Source organism: Rattus rattus, chromosome 3 (genome assembly GCF_011064425.1).
Source record: "Rattus rattus isolate New Zealand chromosome 3, Rrattus_CSIRO_v1, whole genome shotgun sequence".
Taxonomy (NCBI): domain Eukaryota; kingdom Metazoa; phylum Chordata; class Mammalia; order Rodentia; family Muridae; genus Rattus; species Rattus rattus.
Window position 1 is genome coordinate 64,215,658 of NC_046156.1, and position 20,386 is coordinate 64,236,043.

General features: G+C 53.1%; 2 protein-coding genes across 3 annotated transcripts; both read right to left on the reverse strand.

Annotated features, from left to right (window-relative positions):
• Positions 1 to 702: 702 nt before the first annotated feature.
• On the reverse strand, positions 703 to 13,562 carry Pbxip1 (PBX homeobox interacting protein 1). The gene is made up of 11 exons (XM_032897955.1): positions 13,468 to 13,562; positions 10,417 to 10,501; positions 6,697 to 6,817; positions 6,439 to 6,506; positions 6,209 to 6,371; positions 4,475 to 4,699; positions 4,362 to 4,385; positions 4,059 to 4,129; positions 3,829 to 3,957; positions 1,970 to 3,186; positions 703 to 1,580 (listed from the first exon to the last, which is right to left on the reverse strand). Exons 2-11 carry the CDS (start codon positions 10,465 to 10,467, stop codon positions 1,487 to 1,489), a joined length of 2,163 nt encoding a protein of 720 aa, XP_032753846.1. The 5' UTR covers positions 10,468 to 10,501; positions 13,468 to 13,562; the 3' UTR covers positions 703 to 1,486.
• Positions 13,563 to 15,238: 1,676 nt separating this feature from the next.
• Pygo2 (pygopus family PHD finger 2) lies at positions 15,239 to 20,369 on the reverse strand. 2 transcript variants are annotated; one of them, XM_032897959.1, is made up of 3 exons: positions 19,750 to 20,369; positions 19,304 to 19,353; positions 15,239 to 17,877 (listed from the first exon to the last, which is right to left on the reverse strand). In XM_032897959.1, exons 1-3 carry the CDS (start codon positions 19,850 to 19,852, stop codon positions 16,813 to 16,815), a joined length of 1,218 nt encoding a protein of 405 aa, XP_032753850.1. In that variant the 5' UTR covers positions 19,853 to 20,369; the 3' UTR covers positions 15,239 to 16,812. The 2 variants fall into 2 exon arrangements, with proteins under 2 accessions (XP_032753850.1, XP_032753851.1); XM_032897960.1 differs by having other exon boundaries at positions 19,304 to 19,459; positions 19,750 to 19,842.
• Between the last annotated feature and the right edge of the window lie 17 nt (positions 20,370 to 20,386).

Below are 20,386 nucleotides of genomic sequence, written 5' to 3' on the forward strand. Positions count from 1 at the left end.
GGTTTTTGGTTTTTTTGGATGTTTGTGTACTGTGCTCACCTAATGCCCAGAAGGCCAGAAGAGAGCATTGGAACCTGGAGACTGAAGTTGCAGACAGTCCACGAGGGTGCAGGAAGTCAAGCCTGGGTCCTCTGAAGAGCAGCCTGTGCTCAGTGGCTGAACCATCCTCCCATCCCACACAATAGATGTTTAAACATTTGTGGACATTTGTGGAATGAGCCACCCTTGTTCCATTTCCACCTGGCTTGTCTAGCACCGGAATTAAACAAGCCATTGCACCTAAAAGCCTCTGAACAGTGACACGGAAGTATTGCTAAATAATTCAGAAGCCGATCCCAGCACCTTTCTAGCGCCTACAGTCCCTAATCCCCTCCTTAATTGACCTGGCCTGAGTAGTCACTGACCCCACCCCCACACCGTGGGAGATTTCCAGGTCTAGAAGCCCAGTCAGTGTGGTACCAATGGTGTAGAGGTTAGAACGGAGGGGGAGTTCCTAAAGAATAACCAGGGGGGTTCTGGGAATTCTTAAGAGCTGGTCAGTGGGTAGGGGTCATCGGTGTGGGGTAGTGACCAGTCGCAGGAGGGAGGCAAAGTCTAGGAAAAGGTGGAGCCAGAGCGCCACCTAGTGGCTCCCTGGCCTCTGTAGACCTAGGCACCAGGTTCTCTGCCCTCCCCATCACGCTCCAAAAAAAGGACCAACTCTTGTGTGGCAGAAACAGGATGTTTGTTTCCTTGCTTTATTGACTCCATTCTCAGCCCTTCAGCCCTCTTTCAGAGGATAAGAATACCACACTGTGTATTGTGAGACAATTGGTGGCTGGACTCAAGGCTAGATTCCTTGGGAAAGGTGGGTGAACATGGGGAACAGACGGGAAGGCTGAGGGCAGAAAGGGAAAAAGGTTGAGTGCAGTGTCTAGATTGTGCCCAAACACTGGAGTGGTGGCTGCAAGGTGTCCCCTTGCACTTAGAGACCACCTCAAGTGACAGAGCCCTACCATGGTGTACAGTTCAGGTGGGGAGGTGAAAGCCACAAGAGGCATGGTGTGGGTTCCTCGGGCTTAGCGACAGCTGTCTCCAAAGCTAACAAAAACCCCAAGGCAAGTCCGGAGCTAAGTCTCCAACCAGCAGCTCCAGTGCAGGGTAGTGGTAAGCTGTGCTGTGGACCCAGGATAGCCACAAGAAAGGACAGCTCTCTGGCTTCAGAATAAGAGTCCTCCCCAGCAGGCTCCTACAGGATACTTAGTACCCAGGGCCTTTATCATTTGCATACATTTGTTTAAACAGTTCAGTAGTGTCAACTACGGCCTTTTTTAAGCAAAAGTGGTACCAGTGCAGGGCCGAGTGCTTTGCTCTTTTCTGTGAAGGACGTCCAAGGGCACTAACGAGCCAGGAGGAGCCCACTGGACAGTGTGAGCATGGGTCACATAATTCCAGGGATCTTTAGCTGGGTGCATGCCAAGGCCAGTGGTTGCAGCAGGAGCAGGGCTCAGCCTTGGTGGTAGTGGTGGGGATGGCGGCTGTGCTCTTCCCTGGGCCCCACAGCTCTGTGGTTCCAAGGCTGCTTCTCCTTCTTCTTTGACCTATGGGGAGACAGGGCAGACAAGGAATGGTCTTTAGGAAACAATACCAGGTACTGAGATAGGACACTAAGGAGAAGGAGCCCTGTTCCTCAGGCGGCAGCCACCAAACCTGGGAGATACCTGGGCTTCAGGATGAATCCTTTGGGGCAGACAAGAAGGGGCCCTCTATGTACAGGCAAGGTGGGGAAAGGGGGGTTCTAGCTCAAAAGGATACCCCTGAGGACCACCGTAGCCCCTCATGGGAAGATAGAAAGTGTACCCAGAAGCCTTCTCTAAGGCCTGGGGATCAGAAATGAAGAGAGAGACTCAAGCTGCAGACCTCTGCATTCAGGGCCCAATGCCTTCAAACCCCTCGGCTACTCCCTCCCCCGCCCACCCCCAATTCCCACCTCTTCTTCAGTGCCTTGTCTCCAAAGAAGTGGCTGAAGATGAAGTCCTCAAAGTCATCCACTTCATCATCGTCACCTGTTTCTTTCAGTGCCACCTCCTCCAGGCTGTCCTCCAGGGCATCCACAAAATCCCTGAAGCGAAGGCGGTCATGCCTGAAGATGCCATCTTCTCCAAAGTAAGCAGGTGAGAGGGGCAGCTCTTTGGTCAGCTGTCCGGCCCAGGGCAGCCGAGCCAAGTATTCCCTCAGCACAGAGGCCAGCTCCTGCTGCCGCACAGGGGCCAGCTCCACACCAAAGAGGGCCAGGCCCTCCTGCCGGGCACAGTCGGCCACGCCTGAACAGCCCTGAGGGGGCCGGTACTTGCGCCTTAGCAGCTCCTCCCAGGACACAGAGTCAGGGCTGTTGTCTTTCCCCCAAGAATGCTTCTGCCTTTCCCCAGAGTGGGAGTTCCCACTTTTCCTAGGGTGTACCTTGGGGTCCTGTCGCTTGCTGTCCTTTCTGCTCCCCGATTCTTCGGCCCTCGGCCTGTTCTCCTTCCAGTGCCCCGTGTATTCCCTGCCCTCATCCCTCCAGCTCTTCTTCCTGTCCTGGCCAGATTCCTCCTTCTTCAGCTTCCAGTGCTCAGCCTTCTGATCCCTCTGCCCCCCACGCCACTTCTCCCTCCCACTCCACTCCCTGGGATGCTGGAAGCGAGGCTTCTTCTGGTGCCAGGCCTCGGAGTCATTGGAAGACCTGCCAGTGTTAATACCCTGACTCTCTAGGCCCTGCAGTGTCTGAGCCAGCATGTGACCAAGTTCAGCCAGGCCAGCGTGAGCTGGGGCTCCTCGGCCGGCATCCTGCAAGCCCCTCTGCAGGTCGCGGTGCACAGAGCCCAACAGCTGCCACTGTTTCTGCAGCTCCTGCCTTAGGGCCTTGGCCTCGGCCTCAAGCTGCTTATGCTGCTCCAATAAGCTGGGGTCTGGTTCCTGCCCCTTGTGGCCTTGTTCTGTAGTGGCCTTGCCACCCTGTGGACTTCCACCCCAGTTGAGACACACCCCATCCACACCCCGGACACAGTTAGCCTCAAGCCCTTGGAGTCGGGCCCTTAGCTGCTGCAGTTCTGACTCTAGGGCCTGGTGGGAGGTCTTGCCCTGCTGCAGGGCTTCCCGGAGCCGGGCATTCTCCTCTTCCAGCCCTTTGGGCTGGTGCAACAGGCTCTGAAGCTCTTCTTTCTGAGCCTAGAACGTAGTTAGGAACAGAAGAAAACAGAAGAAGTCCATATCAGGGCGGGCACAAGGCCTTCTACCCCGATTCTATTCTATTAGAGTGGGCAAGGGCTAGAGATGGAGTTCTGTTGGGAGTGAGCCTGCTTGGTCTGTGCAAGGCCCTGGGTTTGAGCCCCAGTGCTGCCTTGGAGAGCCAGAGGGGTTCCTCCTCCTCTTCTCCACCCCTCATCTGAGGAACTGTCCTGAGATGGTCAAATTCTACCCAGCATCTATGTCCTTACATAGCAAACACTTACTCTTTAGACCCAGCATAGCCACTATCTAGCCCTCCTCGTCCCTCTCCCACCCGCCATACCCAGAGCAGACACTGTGCATTGATCCTAGCACTTAGTAAGAGTCGTGGTATGTTCTTCAAATGGGACGATCATACTCGTCGCTCAGAGGTGACCTGACATGTAAAACAGGTACACCGGTCTCAACATAGCCCTTAGCATGAGGAAAGTCAGCCAGAACAAGAAGATGCCCTTACTACAGTGGCAAACAGGGAGGCTCCAGGATCAGATGAATAGGGAAAACTCCTTCTGGGGGAACCCACTAGGACATACACCTGGGTAAAGGTGGCCAGATGAAGCCCTCCCTCTTGCTAGGGCCCACCTGCAGCTGAGCCTGCAACAGCCGGATATCCTGGTTCTCCTTGGCCAGCTTGTCCAGCAGAAGCCCCATGCTTTGCAGGCTGGGGACACTGTCAGGTGGTACTGAGGCCTGCAGCTGCTCTACCTCATCCTGATGACAGAAGAGCAGCTACTTCATGCTCCCTCCCAGGTAGAGCAGCCCAGCTCCTCCCCACCGGTGCTCCCTCGCCCACTATGGAAACCTATACGAACCTGCCTGTTCCCCACAGTCTGTACCAGCTCAGTCTCTGGAAAGACCTGCAATTCGGCTTCCTCCACGGGCCCTGTAGGTAAGTGAGCATCTGAATCTAAGCCCCCGATCCACAGAGCCCATCACCCCTCTCCCAGTCATCCTCCTTTCCCCGAGCACACCCCACGGCTCCTAGTCCTGCGGACAAGTTCAAGAGCTGAAGAGATAACAGGCAACTCTGGACACCTTACCTGAGAGCCACTCCCCATACAATGCACATTACCGCCCAACCCAGAAAGAAAGCCAAGGCAGAGTCTCCTGCTCACCAGTCTCGGGCTCCAGCAGTGCGCCTGGAGATGAAGAAAGCCTGGTAAGGCCTCAGGGAAGCAGCGAGAGGTAAGGGCAGACACGGCAGCAAGGCCCAACCAGTAGTACTCACCAGAGAACAGGAGGATCCCCAGGCCCAGAAGAACCAGGGCCCCCAGGAAACACATGTTGAGAGAGATGCCCAGCTCTCCTATACCCTCGCCCTTGGCCTGGTCCTCTCCATCCACGGCTGCCATGGGCTGGGGTGGGCTAGGCTCTCGGCCCCTCCGTCTCCGAAGACCCTCCACATCTACATCAGTGTCATCATCACTGCTAGAGCAGCCATGCTCTTTCCAAACTGGAGGAAGGGAAGGGACAGGGCAGTGAGACAAGTAGAGATGAGCATAGGGAGACGGGGGAGGAGGAGGAGGAGGAGGAAGGCACAGGGAGGCCCAGTCCTGGCCACCGAGAAGGCACAGAAGACTGCCCATCTAGGCCTGGGTACTAACTGACTGGCCCTGTCCAGTCATTGACAAACATCTACAAACACAAGAGCCATGTCTATCCTAAAACCCTCCCTCTCCCAGTGTGCCTCACATCAAGTTTCTACACAGGATGCCACCTTCCTGCGTCCCCTTTAACCTCCTTGGCTACTGGGCCATTTTGGCTTTTCCCAGTCCTAAGGCTAATAACTCCCCTCATAACCTCTTACCCACTCCACTGACCTCCCCTCTGTGGCCTTCCCAGTATCCTAGGCTTGCCTCTCTGACTATATGTCCTCTAGCCACATTCTTCTGGGTACGCCACCCCCCCCCCCAGGAGGAAAGGACATCACTGCCTTTCTGGTTAGCCTCAATCTTTCCTCTCTATCCCACGTCAGTCAGACGGTTCTCCACTGATGGCCTTCGCAGTCAGTAGACTCTCTTTACAGGCCTCGCAGGCCTGCCTTAGGTCTTCCGTCTGACTCCTGCAGCTGCCCCGTTAATGGCACCTGGCCCCAATCTCTTCCTCCCCATGGCCATTCGACAGAGATGGAGGGTGTGGGGAGGTGTGTCTCCTGTCACCTCTGCCACTGCCTTGAACAGACCATGGACTAGCCGCAGGCTTCTGTCGATGCCACGTTCTGGGATGTTTTCTCCTGACCTACTCGATGCTCAAGAATCTTCTCAAATGGCACCTCCAACTGTCCCTGCCTCTCCCTCACTCTCACCATCACCTGACCGAGCTGTCTCCCTCCCACTCCTTCAGGAACTGCTGAACTGCATGCCCTTTCTGCATCCCTTGTGGTCTGACTGGATCTTTGGCTCAGGCCACTCAGCTTCTTACAGAGTCCCTGAGCCTCTCACCATCCCTCATCGTGGGTCAGAGCCAGCTCAAGGGAATAAAGGGTATGTCCTAGGGCAGGTTCTCAACCTGTGGGTTGCAACCCTTTGGGAGTCAAATGACCCTTTCACAGAGGCCACCTAAGACCACTGGAAAACATAGATATTTACATTATGATATTTACATTATGATATTTACATTATGATATGATACATAGGTATTACACATATGCAGTAGAAATGGAAATAACTTTATGGTTGGAGGTCACCATGACATGAGGAACTGTATTAAAGTGTCACAACATTAGGAAGGTTGAGAACCCCTGCTCTAGAAGCAAAAAAAGAGGACGCATTGAAGAAAAGAAAGATTCAGCCATCATGGGCCCTCATTCGCGCTCCCTAACTTCTCTTGTCTGCACTTACAGTTTTGAGCTGACATGTGGGTGCCGGAATTGAACTCAGGTCCTCTGGAAGGGCAGCTAGTGCTCTCAACTGCTGAGCCACCCCTCCACCCCTCCAGAACAGAAGGCAAGATGGCCCCTGACCTGCTCTGGGACTTGAGGGCAGGTTCTGTGGGTGGATATCACTCTCCAGGTCCTGTGTGTCTGGTCCAAGGCTTGTCACCATAGGAGTCTCCTGCAAATCTTCCTGGACCACTGTGTCTCCTGGGGGCTTCGTCCCATGACCGTCATCACTGCCCAGAGCACCCTGATATGGATGGAACTATGAGCTGTGCCCTCTCCACTCTCCTCCCCACCCCAGGGAAGCTCCTCACCTTGGCCTCAGACTCTTCTGGCAGAGCAGTACCTTCGCCCTGGGAACTTTCCGTCTGGAAAAGCGTCTCTGCAGTGCAAGATAAAGCCCAGAAAAACCCGCTGCCCTGAACTGAACTACAGGGCAGCCCTCTAGCACCCTCAGGCCCCTACTTCAGTGTGGCGGCTCATAAGGCAACATTAGCAAACAGTGATCACCCTTCCCCCAAGTAAGAAGATAAGAGGAGAGGCTACGCCCCACCCTCCAGGAGCCCCATTACCTTCTCCGTCCAAGGTCCCAGCTGATTCTCTACCATCTGCCTTGGAGGAGTCCTGAAGGGCCTGGGGGGCTTCTTCTGGGTCCATCCTGGACTCGGGGCCCAGAGTCTCTACAGGGAGAGTCTGGCCAGAGGGAGACGAGCACTAAGATACTTTATCAGGACAAAATCAGGGGCGGAAATTCCCTGACAGGATCTGAGGGGCTAACAGCACTCATACTACAGCCCACATCTCAGAAACTGCAGCCTGCTCTGCACCGGTGCTGTCCAAAGTGTTTATTCTACTCTGCAACTCCCCACCCTTCCCCCGCTGCCCCAGGCGCCAGGTTTCTATAAAATCATAGCCTCAAGCAAGGTTCTGGGACCAGGGCATTCACTCAGCAGTCCCTGAGGGAAGCCAACAGCCCCCTATCATCAGTGTTGTGCTCCCCATAAACCAGCATCCCAGACCCAGACCCAGACCCAGGTCATGGTAGTTACGCTCTCAGCTGTTCTCTCTTCTGCCCACCCACACATCCATCTTGAGTTCTCTGGCCTTTCCCATTGGCCTATGTGACCCCAACAGCCATTTCCCAGCAGCTACTGGCAGAGGCCCAACAACTGCCCCCAGCCACAGCCAGCCTGGCCCTTGGTGTTGGCTCACAGCCTGGTCCCGTGGGTATGTGGCAAGTGCTTTACCACTAAGCCATCTCCCCAACTTAAAAATATATATATTATTAGAGTGTGAGAGAGAGAAAGTAAGTGTGTGTGTGTGTGTGTGTGTGTGTGTGTGTGTGTGTGTGTGTGTGTGTGAGAGAGAGAGAGAGAGAGAGAGAGAGAGAGAGAGAGAGAGAGAGAGACTGAGACTCTCTACATAGTCCTGGCTATCCTAGAACACACTATGTAGATGAGGTTGGCCTCAGACTCACAGAGCTCCATCCGCCTCCTCTGTCTCCTGACAGCTGGGATTAGAGGTGTGCACTCCATACCTGGCTTAGACTGACTTTTGACCTCAGTATGCTGTTTGGCAATTTACAAATCACATTTATTTTTCTCAGGTTACCCCTGCAAGGCAAGGATCACAAGGCTGGTTTATAGTAAAGGATGAGCAGGTGAAATACTTGGCCCAGGTCCCCTGCTGTCAGCAAAGGCACCATGACAGGAGACCAGGCCCCACTGAGCACAGGGCCTATCTTACTCCCCACCATTGGGCACTGGTCCTTGTAGTCTACTCTAGGGTCACTGCTGATGTCAATTCCTCACCCCCCTGTTGGTCGATCTCCATAAGGGCACCTCAAACCCAGCAAGTCTAAATGGAGTTCTGTGGCTTCTCTAGCTACCTATTTTTATTTGTTCCTTTATGATACAAGGTCTCATGTATCCCAAAACTTGCTATGTAGCCAAGGATAACCCTGACCTGATCCTCCAGCCCCCTTCTCCCAATTAGCGGGATCGCAGCTTTTGCTCCACTATGTCCAGCTCCTCCTAGTAGTTCTAAAGAAGCCTGAGATCCTTCGACCCTTCCTGTCATCCCTCTCTAGCCATTGTCCCCAGCCCACCAGGCCGTCTCCCTTCTGGATGGTACCAGCAGCCCTCCTGTCTCCTGCCCTAACGAATACCACCTGGGAGGCTGTAGGAGCTCTGAAAGCACTGTCCTGTCCCCACCCAGCCACACAGAGGCTTGGTCCCCTGCCAATGACACTGAATGTTAGGCTACTCTCCAACTCAGCAGCCCTGCACTGTCTACTCATCAGATGACACATGTGCTGGCTAATTTTGTGTCAACCTGACACAGGCTCAAGTCATCTGAGAGGCAAGAACCCCAACTGGGAAAATGTCTTCATAAGATCAGGCTGTAGCCGGTCTATAGAGCATTTTCTTTTTTTTTTTTTTTTTTTTCCTTTTTTTCTTTCTTTTTTTTTTTTTCCAGTATTTTTTATTGCAATTTTAATATACATTTTAAATGTTATCCCATTTCTCTGTTTCCCCTCCATAAACCTGTTATCCCCCCACCCCCACCCCACTTCTATGAGGGTGCTCCCTCACCTACCCACCCACTCCCTCCCACCTCCCTGCCCTGACATTCCCCTACACTGGGGCAAGGGCATCTCCTCCCATTGATGCCCGACAAGGCTATCCTCTGCTACAGATGTGGATGGAGCCATAGGTCCATCCCTGTGTTCTCTTGGGACGGTGGGTTAGTCCCTGGGAGCTCTGGGGTGGGGGTCTGGTTGGTTGATAGTGTGTTCTTCTTATGGGTTGCAAACCCCATCAGCTACTTCAGTCCTTTCTCTAACTCCTCCATTGGGGACCCTGTTCTCAGTTCAATGGTTGGCTGTGAGCATCTGCCTCTGTACTTGTCAGGCTCTGGCACAGCCTCTCAGGAGACAGCTATATCAGGCTCCTGTCAGCAAGCACTACTTGGCATCTACCATACTGTCTGGGTTTGGTGGCTGTATATGGGATGCATCCCCATGTGGGGCAGTCTCTGGATGGCCTTTCAGTCTCTACTCTACACTTTGTCTCCGTATTTCCTCCTGTGAGTATTTCTGTTCCCCCTTCTAAGAAGGACTGAAGCATCCACACTTCCGTCTTCCTTCTTGAGCTTCACGTAGTTTGTGAATTGTATCTTGGATATTCCAATACAGAGCATTTTCTTAATTAATGATTGATGGGGGAGGACCCATCCCATTGTGGGTGGTGCCATCCCTGGGCTAGTGGCTCTGGGTTCTAGGAGAAAGCAGGCTGAGAAGCCATGGAGAGCAAAGCAGTGAGCAGCATCCCTCCAGGGGTACATCAGCTCTTGCCTCCAAGGTCCTGCCCTGTCTGAGTTTCTGATCTGACTTCCTTCCCTCAGTGATGGATTGTTACCTGGGGGATAGGCTGAAATAAACCCTTTCATCCCAAGTTGCTTTGGTCATGGTGTTTCCTCACAGCGAGCCCTAAGACAGCACCCTCGAAGAGGCCCTTCCAAAATGGTTTATAGCAGGTCTCCCCCTGATCCTAAGGCTCTGCAGTCTCAACATGGCTCCCCTTTGTCACCTCACGACCCTACTCTTGCTGGGGTTACACCAGAAGTCCCTCTCTGCTTCTCTCAGCCTACCTATCTGGTCCCTTCTTCCCAGATTAGCCCAAGCCCCACACCAGAGCTCTGTGCCAGATCTCCTCCCTCCTCTGGAGCCTCAGAGAGCCAACAGGGACTCTGCCATGACCATCCGGACTAAGAAAACAGGACAGATCCAGAAAGCAGTGTGGGCAGCCGGGACAACCCAAGACTGATGAAAGGACAAAGGAAACTTTAGTTCTGTGTCCCTGTTCATGAACAGACTTGGCAATGCTTGTCTAGGGCTAGAGCCAGTGTCTTGAAGGCGTCAAGGTTGCAGTTTCTGGTGATTTGACTCTTTCCCCTAGACTGTGGTTATCAATCCCAAGGCAGCGGTGTCTGAGGTACCCTGTGTTCTTTGCCAACACCGTCTGATTTAGCTTGCTGCTGACCTTGGCCATCTCCCTGTAAATTGTATGTACGATGCTGTACTTCTGAACAATCTCATTTCGTGTCAGTCATCCACTGTGTGAGACCTCTTGGTCCCAGATACTGCGTCCATCTTCTTCAGTCCCTAATCCCTGGCGCTCTCACGCAACACCTTGCTCTTCTGGACCCTCATTCCTGCAGGTTCTAGTCAAAGCAGTCCACCCCTGTAGGAATCCCCTCTCCCATGGAGTTCCCAGGCCCACTCTTCCTACCTCAGAGCCAGCAAGCACCCAGCTATTATCTGAGTCCGGGCAGGAGGCCATAGTTGTGGAGGTCTAGTGCAGCTAGAGTGGCTGCCTGCAGAGAAAAAAGCTCTCTTAAGAATGGAGTTCCTGGGCATGGAGGCCTACACTTTTCATCCCAGTGGCTCTTTGAGTGTGATGCCAGAGCAAGTTCCGGATAGTCAGGGTAATGCAGATGAATTTTGTTTCAAAGACGCAACCAAAAAAGAAGAAAGAGGAAGGAAGAAGGAAGAAAAAGAAGAAAGAAGAGGAGGAGGAAAAGGAGGAGGGGAGGAGGATAAAGAGGAGGAAGAGGGAGAGGAGGAGGAAGGGGGAGGAGGAGGAAGAGGGGAAGAGGAAGGGGAAGGAGGAGGAAGAGGGAGGAGAGGAGCAAGAGGGGGGAGGGGGAAGAGGGAGATGAGGAAGAAGAGGAGGAAGAGGGAGGAGGAGGAGGGAGGGGGAGGAAGAGGAGCAGGAGGGGGAGGAGGAAGAGGGGAGGAGGAAGAAGAGGAAGAGGGAGGAGGAGGGGAGGGGAGGAGGAAGAGGGAGGAGGAGGGGGGGGAGGAAGAGGAGCAAGAGGGGGAGGGAGGAAGAGGGGGGTGAGGAAGAAGAGGAGGAAGAGGGGAGGAGGAGGAGGGGAGGGGAGGAAGAGGAGCAAGAGGGGGAGGAGGAAGAGGGGAGGAGGAAGAGGAGGAAGAGGGAAAAGGGGAGGGGGGAGGAGAGGGAGGAGGAGGGGGGGGAGGAAGAGGAGCAAGAGGGGGAGGAGAAAGAGGGAGAAGGAGGAGGAGGGAGGGGGAGAGGGAGGGGGAGGGGAGCTTCCTTCAGGAGAGGCAGACAGCTGCAGCAGGATTCCAGGCATCAAAAGATGTGCAATCTCCTCAGAAACCCAGGCTGGTCCCAGTCCTTCTGACCCCACAGCTTTCCTGGCGTGTTCACCTTGCCAAAGTCACAGAGAAGCTACCTCATTCAAGGATCCATAGGGCCTTGGGAAACTGCACTGGCCTTAAAAATTCAAAGAAGACAAAGGTTGAAAAGTCCAGCCCCTGGTGTTCTGGCCAGGGAGGAGGAATCTCACAGGCTGACTGAATAGAGAGAGACCTGGGTCCTCCATAGTCCCCAGTGTCCTCCCACAGAGCCCAAAGAGAAGCCCACCAACCTCCTTAAGGCCTAAGTGTCCCAGTACCCATCCACCATCAGTCCTCCACGCACTTGGTTTAGGGCAGCTCTTTCTCAACCTGTGAGTCGACACCCCACAGGGCTTACACGTCAGATGTCCTGCATATCAGACATTTACATTAGGACTCATGACAGCAGCAGTGTCACAGTTATGAAGTAGCAATGGAATAATTTTATAGTTGGTGGTCACCACAAGGGACTGTATTAAAGGGTCACAGTGTTAGGAAGGTTGGGAACCACTGGTTTAGGGGTTCTCAGCACTGGCTGTGCAGGGCTCGGCTAGGATCGCCACTGAAGTGAGCAGGATCAGGTCAGGCAGGGCCCAGTGGTCCACCCGGGTCTCTCTCCTTAAAGTCTAGAGAGTTTGATCTCAGGGATCTTAAAAGTAATTGGGGAGAAGGGGAGGGGTGGCAATTACCATCAATAAATCACATTAAAGTCTGCAAAATGAGAGGGGGCAAAACTGGGTCTCTGATCTTGTCCCTTGCTAATCATCTTGGAGGGCAGCTGGGGTTAAGGTATCGCCCCCACTTCCAAAGACTAGCGTGAAGCAAGGCTGTGCCCTTGGGCTAGGGAGGTGCAACTGGGATCAAGCAAGGGGATGGAGTGACAGACAGCTGACCCACAGAGTCCTGGACTGTGATCATTCAGAGACAGGTATGTGACTGCTTCCCCAGTGGCATAATGTAGAATTTGACTGTACCAGTCAAAGGCTCCCCATCTACTCCAGTTGGGTTTAAGTCCTGTTTGATTACCTTAAAAAATCCGGGGTTGGGGATTTAGCTCAGCGGTAGAGCGCTTGCCTAGCGAGCGCAAGGCCCGGGGTTCGGTCCCCAGCTCCGAAAAAAAGAAAAGAAAAAAAAAAAAAAAATCCTGTGGCTCTTGTTGGTCAAGATTCAAGCCCAAGATAGGTAAGGGACATCTAGTGGCATCTTCCTCAATGCTCATGTCTCCTAGACACCGGCACCCATCCCACACAGGGACAGAACAATTGCAATGACTTCCCTATACCAAGTCCCAAAAAAAAACGAGCTCCCCACACTCCTTCTTCTAGTGACACCCACACAGCCATCTTCCTTCAGCTTTCGGCTCTCACCCCTGCACTGTCCTGCTATCCCCAGTTGCTATGTGTGACTGTTAACAGGTGGCAGCAGGAAGGAAGTGGCCACAGCCGCTTGAGCAGAAGTCCCTGTTTATCCCTGGCTGTTTACAGCCTGCTCAGGTCCTCCAGAACTAAGCACCATGGCAACCAGGGTGATGTCAGACCCACTGTCTCCATGGAAACCAGCAATGGTATGGTATTTGGGTCAACAAGACAAACCTAAAACCTAAGCAGAAGACTTCCTAGAAGCACTGCTCTCGGGGTCCCAAACCTTGATACCAAAAAGCATCACCGCTCTCCTATCCCATCGATACCTTATTAGGAAGCCGGTCTAAGAAATCTAGCGGCTACTTAGCTGCCACCCTTCCCAGCTGTGATTTTAGGGCGCTTAGTCTTTGACCTCTATGAAGAAAACCCACTCCCTCCTCTCCCCTCTTCACGCAGACAGGAATCCACAAAAACTTCTGCTGTTTTAAAAACACGGCTAAAAAGAGAGTGTTCCCAGTCTGCACAAAACTGGGAAGTCTGGTTTGATATGCCCTTGATTCTCTCTAACATCCTTCTCTGACCTTTAAAGGGAAGGACCTGGGACCACAAAAACTTGCCTGAGTTCCTGCTTCGGAATCATCTGTCTCCCTCCTTCCCCGCCCTTCGGTCCTGTGTTGGGCAGTATGTGGACGCCTGGGGTTTATACAACTTTGCCCTCCTTTGTTATCTGGGGATAAAAGTGGGAGTCTGTCGGCCCTTCCCAGTAAGGGATTTACCTGAACCAGCTCTCGCTTCAATCTTCTGCTTTAACTTGTTGCAACCTCCCCTGCTTTCCAGCCCAGGAAGACAGGAGGGGAGTCACGTGGCTAGTGTTTGACCAGTGAAAAGTCGACTTCCCCGCGGGGGTGTGTGAGGGGGAACTTTTGACCAATAAAAAGCGGGACTTGAGCGCCTAGGGAGGGGAGAGGAGATCTACGCAGTACTTCTCTCTTGGTTTATCTTTTGGTGGGCAATTGTGGTCCCCAGCGAAAAAAATTTGGGGGGGAGCTCCCCTCTTTTCTCAATGTCTAGTGTCTAGTAGGAAGACCTAAAACCGAAGGTACTGTCTGATAAGGCAGCAAGGACCAGGGGCCATGTTGGTCCCAGGATAGACAGAGACAGCTGTAGGATGGGGGATGGGGACCGATGCAAGTTGTGGGTTTAGAAATAGCCCTCCTGCCACTCCTATCCGCCCCAACCGAGACTGAGCATGCCACTACTTTGGAAATGGGAGGATGGCCAAGAGTGGTGGTGCACGCTTTTAACCCCAGCCCTTAGGAGGCAGAGGCAGGTGTGCAGGTGGGTCTCTTGTGTTTAAAATCAGTCAGATCTGAGTTCCAGGCCAGCGAGGGCTACATAGTAAGATCCTGCTACAGCCGTTAAGAGCACTGATTGTTCTTCCAAAGGTCCTGAGTTCAATTCCCAGCAACCACGCAGTGACTCGCAGTGACTCGTAACGGGATCCAATGCCCTCTTCTGGTGTGTCTGAAGCCAGTGACAGGGTACTTAACATACATAAAATAAATCTTAAAAAAAAAAAAAAGATTCTGCTACACACACACACACACACACACACACACACACACACACACTCACACTCACCCTATGGGATGGCTCAGGCCAGAGGAATGTCTCAGCTGGGTAAAACCTCCACATGTGTACATGCCTGCACCTCAACATATCATACAAACACAAGGTAATATACACTTTTAAGCAATCAATGGAAGGAGGTGCTATAATCCCAGCCCTTCGGAGAATGAAGAAGAGGATGTTAAAGTCCAGCCTGGGCTACAAAAGTAACACTGCACAAATTCCAAATCAAAAACCAAACTATAACAAAAGCAAGAAACTCAGACAAAAACAACAGGAGCCTGAGGCAGAAAAGCATCCAGAAATTAAATGCAGGGCTGGATGTGACTCAGCGGTGAGCACTGTGGAGAACGAAGCACTTAAAAGCTTTCGAATTTTTATATATATGGGTGTTTTGCTTGCATGGCTGTAGATTCGAATTGCAGATGGCTGTGAGCTTTCATGTGGGTGCTGGGACTTGAACCTGAGTCCTCTGGAAGACTAGCAACTACTCTTAACTGGTGAGCCATCCAGAGGACAAACTGCTAAGTCAGTTCTATCCTCCCACTCCGTGGGTTTGGGAGATCGAACTCAAATCCTCAGGTCAGCCCAAAGTATCTTCACCTTCCTGGGCACCCCAAATAAAATTTTGAAATAAAAATCTAGGCGCAGAGGAACTGAAAAGTTTAAATCCAGAGCTCAGGCAGATGCCAGAGGCCTTGGTTCCAACTCCTTCTGGCTTCCAGACTAGCCCAAAAATTGCTCCAAAAGCAGAGGTCCCCATATTGAGGACCTACAAAGTGGAACAGGGAAACCAGGGGCCTCCTCCAAGGGCCTCCTCCGCTCAGCAGCTTAGAGCAGGGACAGCCTCACCCTCTAGGCATCCTCCTAGCAGTGGCTTATCCCAACGTTCTTTGAACATTAACAAAGGAGTCCTTGTTTGGATTTTCATGTCATTTTATTAATCCAACCGTACAAAAAGATCCTGTAACAGCATCCCTGCCAACCCACTCTCTTCCAAAGAGTAGCAGAGAAGAACAAGGGGATGGGCCCTCCCCGGGAGCATTTTACAAACCATGGAGACAACACAAAAGTAGTGGCAGGTAACAGGTGCGAACAAAACCACAGTACAACACAGAGCTAAGCAGAGAGGCTTAGGAGCTGAGGGGCGCAGAATAAGAAGCAGGTCCACCCTTGCCGCCTCCAGCTTCAAAGGCTGCCAACTCTGAGTGTCTTCTCTCTCCCCATGCAGGGAGCATGAGGACTGAGATGGGACGTCCCAGAGGGTAGCCTTTATCATCAAGCTGGGCACCTCTGACTCTCTCAGGAGGGCCACACCCAAGCCTGCCTTCCCCACCCAGTTGAGGAATGGACATTGGGGTTAGCTGGAGAGAAGAGCAGCTGAGAGGGTCTCCTGATCAGGCCACAATCCCATCGCTGGCAGAGAGTGGTACAAAAATAAAAATAAACCAAGCCTAGTTGCTGGATCACCAGGCCCAAGATGACATCGCAGGATAAAAAAGGGTAAGAGAAAACTTCGGGTTCTTTCAGCTCATAGTGTCATGGCTTTGAGGGGCCTACTGCCCAGCCTGTCCCCAAAGCCATAGCAGGGCCTCCCTTGGGTCCTTTCATCAGGGACGGAATGAGGTACAAGGTACGTTTCCCCAAGAGAGACAGAGGAAATGAGTACCAGGAGCTGAAGAAAAGCACTGTCACACTGTGCACCAGACAAGCGGGGACAAAGGGGCTTACACCTCCAGTCCAGATTTCCAGGGGAGCCCAAACTTCAAATACTCTGGTCACTCGGACCACATATCCCAATTTTTGGCAAAACATATGGTCACTGAGAGAAAACCACAAGAGAAGCTGAGAGAGGACCAGTGACTTTGGTATGAGGAAGGTGTCTTCTCAGCATCTCTTACCTACAGTCCTGAAGCCCCAGACAGACAACTGCTCTAGTCAGGAACGCTCCTGTTTCAAGGTATTTGGTGCTCCACGAGGAATGGAGTAAGTCAGGTCCAGGGGAAGCAAAGGGACAGAGAGAAGAGAGAAATCCCCACTTTTGTTTCCAGGACTGAAGAAGGGGGCTCTATCTCAGGGAGCGAAGAAACCTTGAACACATGACTCCAAGAGCTACAGCAGCAGCCGTGGGGCTACACAGGGATCGTAGGCACGGGTGTTGGGGTCATCTGCGCACAGGACATCCTTGTCCTCTGAAACTTCCTCCAGCCCCTTTTCTCTTGCAGCCTCGAGTTGGACTCTAGGAATGGCTCTGCTCAGCAAGACTTGTTTCCTGTGTCTTGGGAGGTACTCAGTGCACAAGTTCCCAGAAACAAACAAACAAACAAGCAACCCAGGCTCTTCTGCCTGCCTGCCTGCCTGCCTCAGTTCCTTTTCTGCTCCCAGGAGCCATGCTTCTGCTCCATGGGGATGGGGAGCCAGTGGAAGACAGGAGCGAGAGCCACCCTGCAAGAGCATGGTGGAGATGTACACTTCCCCAAGCCATCGCACAGTCACCCATCGTTGGCAGCCACCAACTGGCCCATGCCCTCACGGATGTAGACAGATTGGATCTCCTTGGTCTTGAGGCAGAGATCACAGGCCCAGACGGCAGAGGCCTCGGTGGTCAGCAGGCCGTAGGCACTCTCGGTCATGCCGGTGCACTCACGGTGAAACCACTTCTGGCAGGAGGCCTCACACAAAATGGCGTCCTGGTCATCGTTCACCTCGCTCCGACAGGCACCGCAAGGGTACACCAGGCCTGGGGGAGGCTGGGGCCCTGAGCCTCCACCTGCCTTGCCTGGAGGTGCCAGACTGTTGGCATCTGGAGTGCCCCCACCTCGACCGCTGCTGCTAGGGGGGAAACTGGGCTGATTCCCATTAACAGCAGCAGCTGGGGAGCCTGAGTGGGGCTCCTGGGGAAAAGCAGTGGGGGCGGGTGGATTCAAGGGCTTTCCACCATCTTCACCACCAGGGCCAGGAAAACCAGGGTCTGGACCAGGGAAGGGACTTGTGTTGGGAGGCAGGCTGGGGAGTCCCTGACCAGGTCTCTGAAGAGAAGGACCAAAGGGTGCTCCTGGTTGGGTAAAGCGTTGGGGGAGAGGAGGAGGACCGAGCTCGCCTCTAGGGGGCTGCCCCATGGTGGGTGAGATCATGGGACCAAATCCCCCCACCGGGCCTGGTATCATTTGCCCACCAGGTGGACTAAAGTTTTGGCCCAGAGACTGGTTGAAGGGCTGACTGGGAAAGTTCATGTTGCCTGGGGGCGGATAGCCAGGGCCCTGAGGAGGCATATTAAAAGCTGGACCCATAGGGTTGGGAGGAAAAGGAGGTGGCTGCCTACGAAGTGGCTGGGGACCTCCTCCTCCTCCAGTGCCATAGCCTGGGGGGACCTGGCCTGCCATGCCCCCCTGTACACGAAAGCCTCCAAAGGGTACAGGACTGCCAAGGAATGGAGGGCCCGCACCCCCCATCTTAGGGGCTCCGAAGTCATCCTCAAAAGGGTTAGAAGCGACCAGATGATCCACCATGGGGGTCGGGGGTGGAGCGAACTCCGTCAGATGTGAGTATGCAGGACCCTAGTGAAAACAGGAAGAAGATGGGAGACAGATGCAAATAAGGAGAGCACCTCAGACACAGCACACTCTCTGGAAGCTGACACAGCTCGGATCCAAAACTCTGACTGACATTAGACATGCTAGAGGGGGCAAGGCAGAGCCTGCGGTGCAACGACACTGTTTTTAAAAAACCAAAACACCAAAAGGCAGCTCCCTTCAAGAGTTGTATTCACATACACATATGGCTAAATACAACAATAATAATTTAAAAAACACCAAAAATCTCAAAAAATACAAAACCCAGGTCTGACCCCAAAGTAATTTTCTAAAATTTTTAATTTTGAGACAGTGTCTTATATAACCCAAGCTGACCCTGAACTTCTCACTATCATCATCCTCCTACCTCTTTCTCTGGGGTGCATATATCTGATGTATGTGGTGCTGGGGTTTGAACTCAAGGCTTTGTTGCATGCTAGCTAGGCTAGCACTCACAATATTTAACTTTTTTCTTTTTATTCTTTTTTTGGTTTTTTTTTTTTTTTTGAAACAGTTTCTCTGTATAGCCCCCTGGCTGGCCTGAAACTCACAGAAATCTGCCTGCCTCTGCCTCCCAAGTCCTGAGATTAAAGATGTGCACCACCATGCACAGGGAAGTATTTAACTTTTTAAAAGCCTTGTATTTTCTAAACTTTTATAAGAGAACAACTGTCAAAGCATTGTAGCATTATGACACTTAGAAAAGACTCAGTAAGCTGGGCCTGTGATACATGCCAGTCATGCCAGCAGAGAGAAAAGCAAGGCTGGGGGGTTGGGGATGTAGCTCAGCGGTAGAGCACTTGCCTAGCAAGCACAAGGCCCTGGGTTCTGGGTCCCCAGCTCCGAAAAAAAAAAAAAAAAAGCAAGGCTGGGCACCTTGTCTCAAAAAAAAAAGTAGAGTGCGGGCAGGAGAAATGGCTCGCAGGTTTTGGGGCACTTCAGGTTCTTGCAGAAGCTCTGGGTTCTATTCCCAGCACCCACTTGGTAGCTCCTAGGCGCCCCTCTCCTCCAGTTCTGGGGAATCTGACCCCTTCTTCTAGCCTCCTAGGGCACATGCACTCATCCAGGGGGTCCCCAGCACTGCAGAAACTCGTATGGTGTTGCACGTCTGAAATCCCATCACTTTGGAAAGCTGAAGCAGGAAGATCATAGAGACCTAAAGTCATTTGGCTACACAGCAAATATGAAGCCAGTCTGGGATACATGAGACCTTGTCTCCAAAAGGAAGGAAAAAAGGCTGGGCTAAACGTCATCAAGACAGAACTAGGACCCAAAAGGGAAAAGAGAGAAGAGTATTTCCACTTTTTCTTGATCCTGCACCTGATGGAAAGCACAGAAGAGCAACGGGGACACAGCTAGACAAAGCAGGAGGGGCTTCTAGGAAACACTCCCACCACAGACCCCCGCTTACCTGAGTATTGGACTTTCTTCGCTTCTTTTCAGGGCTCTTCATTTGCAGACCTGGAAGAGCAGCAATGGGCAGACGGAGGCAAGTTTTCCTGAGGTTTCTACAGTCTCTTTCCTCCCAGCCACTCTCCAGACTCTAACTTCCACGTATACTTGCTTACTTATTTAAGAAACAGGGGTGAAATATGAAAAATGGCTAGTATGACTACACTCTCAGCTACATCTTCCTTCAAATCAAAAATGACCCAATCTCTTCAAAACTACCAAGTTTTCTCAATTCAGTGTCCTCCAAAACCTAAAGTGTTCTGTGACACCTGTCCCAAACCACTGACCCTTCTCCCCTGAAGCTACCTCCAAGCTCCTAGGCAACTTCCCCCATCCCCCAACCGTTCCATCCGAGGTTCCAGGGTCCTAGGCCTCCATAGCCCCTGCCCTTCTCTGCGCTCTCACCGGCCTTGCCCTGCTTCCTCCCGGTGCTGGGCGGCGCGGGGGGTGGTGCGGGGCCGCTGCCTCCCTCCAGCTTGTCCGGTGGGGGCGGCGCCGAGGCGGCCATGGATTGGGGGACCCGAGTCAGCGTCGGCGGGGGATGGAGGCGTCCTCAGGCCGCACCATCGCCCAGACGGGAGTCAGGGGCAGCGCAGCCCCCCCGAGCAGCAGCAAGCCCTAGTCACGCTGAGGAGGAAAGCACAGAGCTGGAGCACCAACTGCGCGCCTGCTCCAGACTCACCGCCCGCCCGCAGCCACAGCAACCGGAACCGGAACTCCAATGGGTTACCACCACCAAGCACCGTGAGGAGGGAAAGCTGGGAAGGGACCAGACGCCGCACCCAGGAAGGCTGGGCCTCGTCACGCCACTCCTCCGAAGTGCCGCTTATCGCCGCCCTAGCTGGCTGGGTAGTTGTGTGAGACGCACCACTCAACAGGGGCAGCGTAAGCTCCGGGTGGGCCTCGGGGCGGCCCAGACACGCCCCTTCCCGCTGTGAGCCAGTAGCCTTGCAGACACGTCCCCACCGCACAGCCTCACAGCTCCCCACTGTCTGTACACTGGTGTTGAGCGCTGGCTTTGAGCCCACTCAACCTAGCCCCT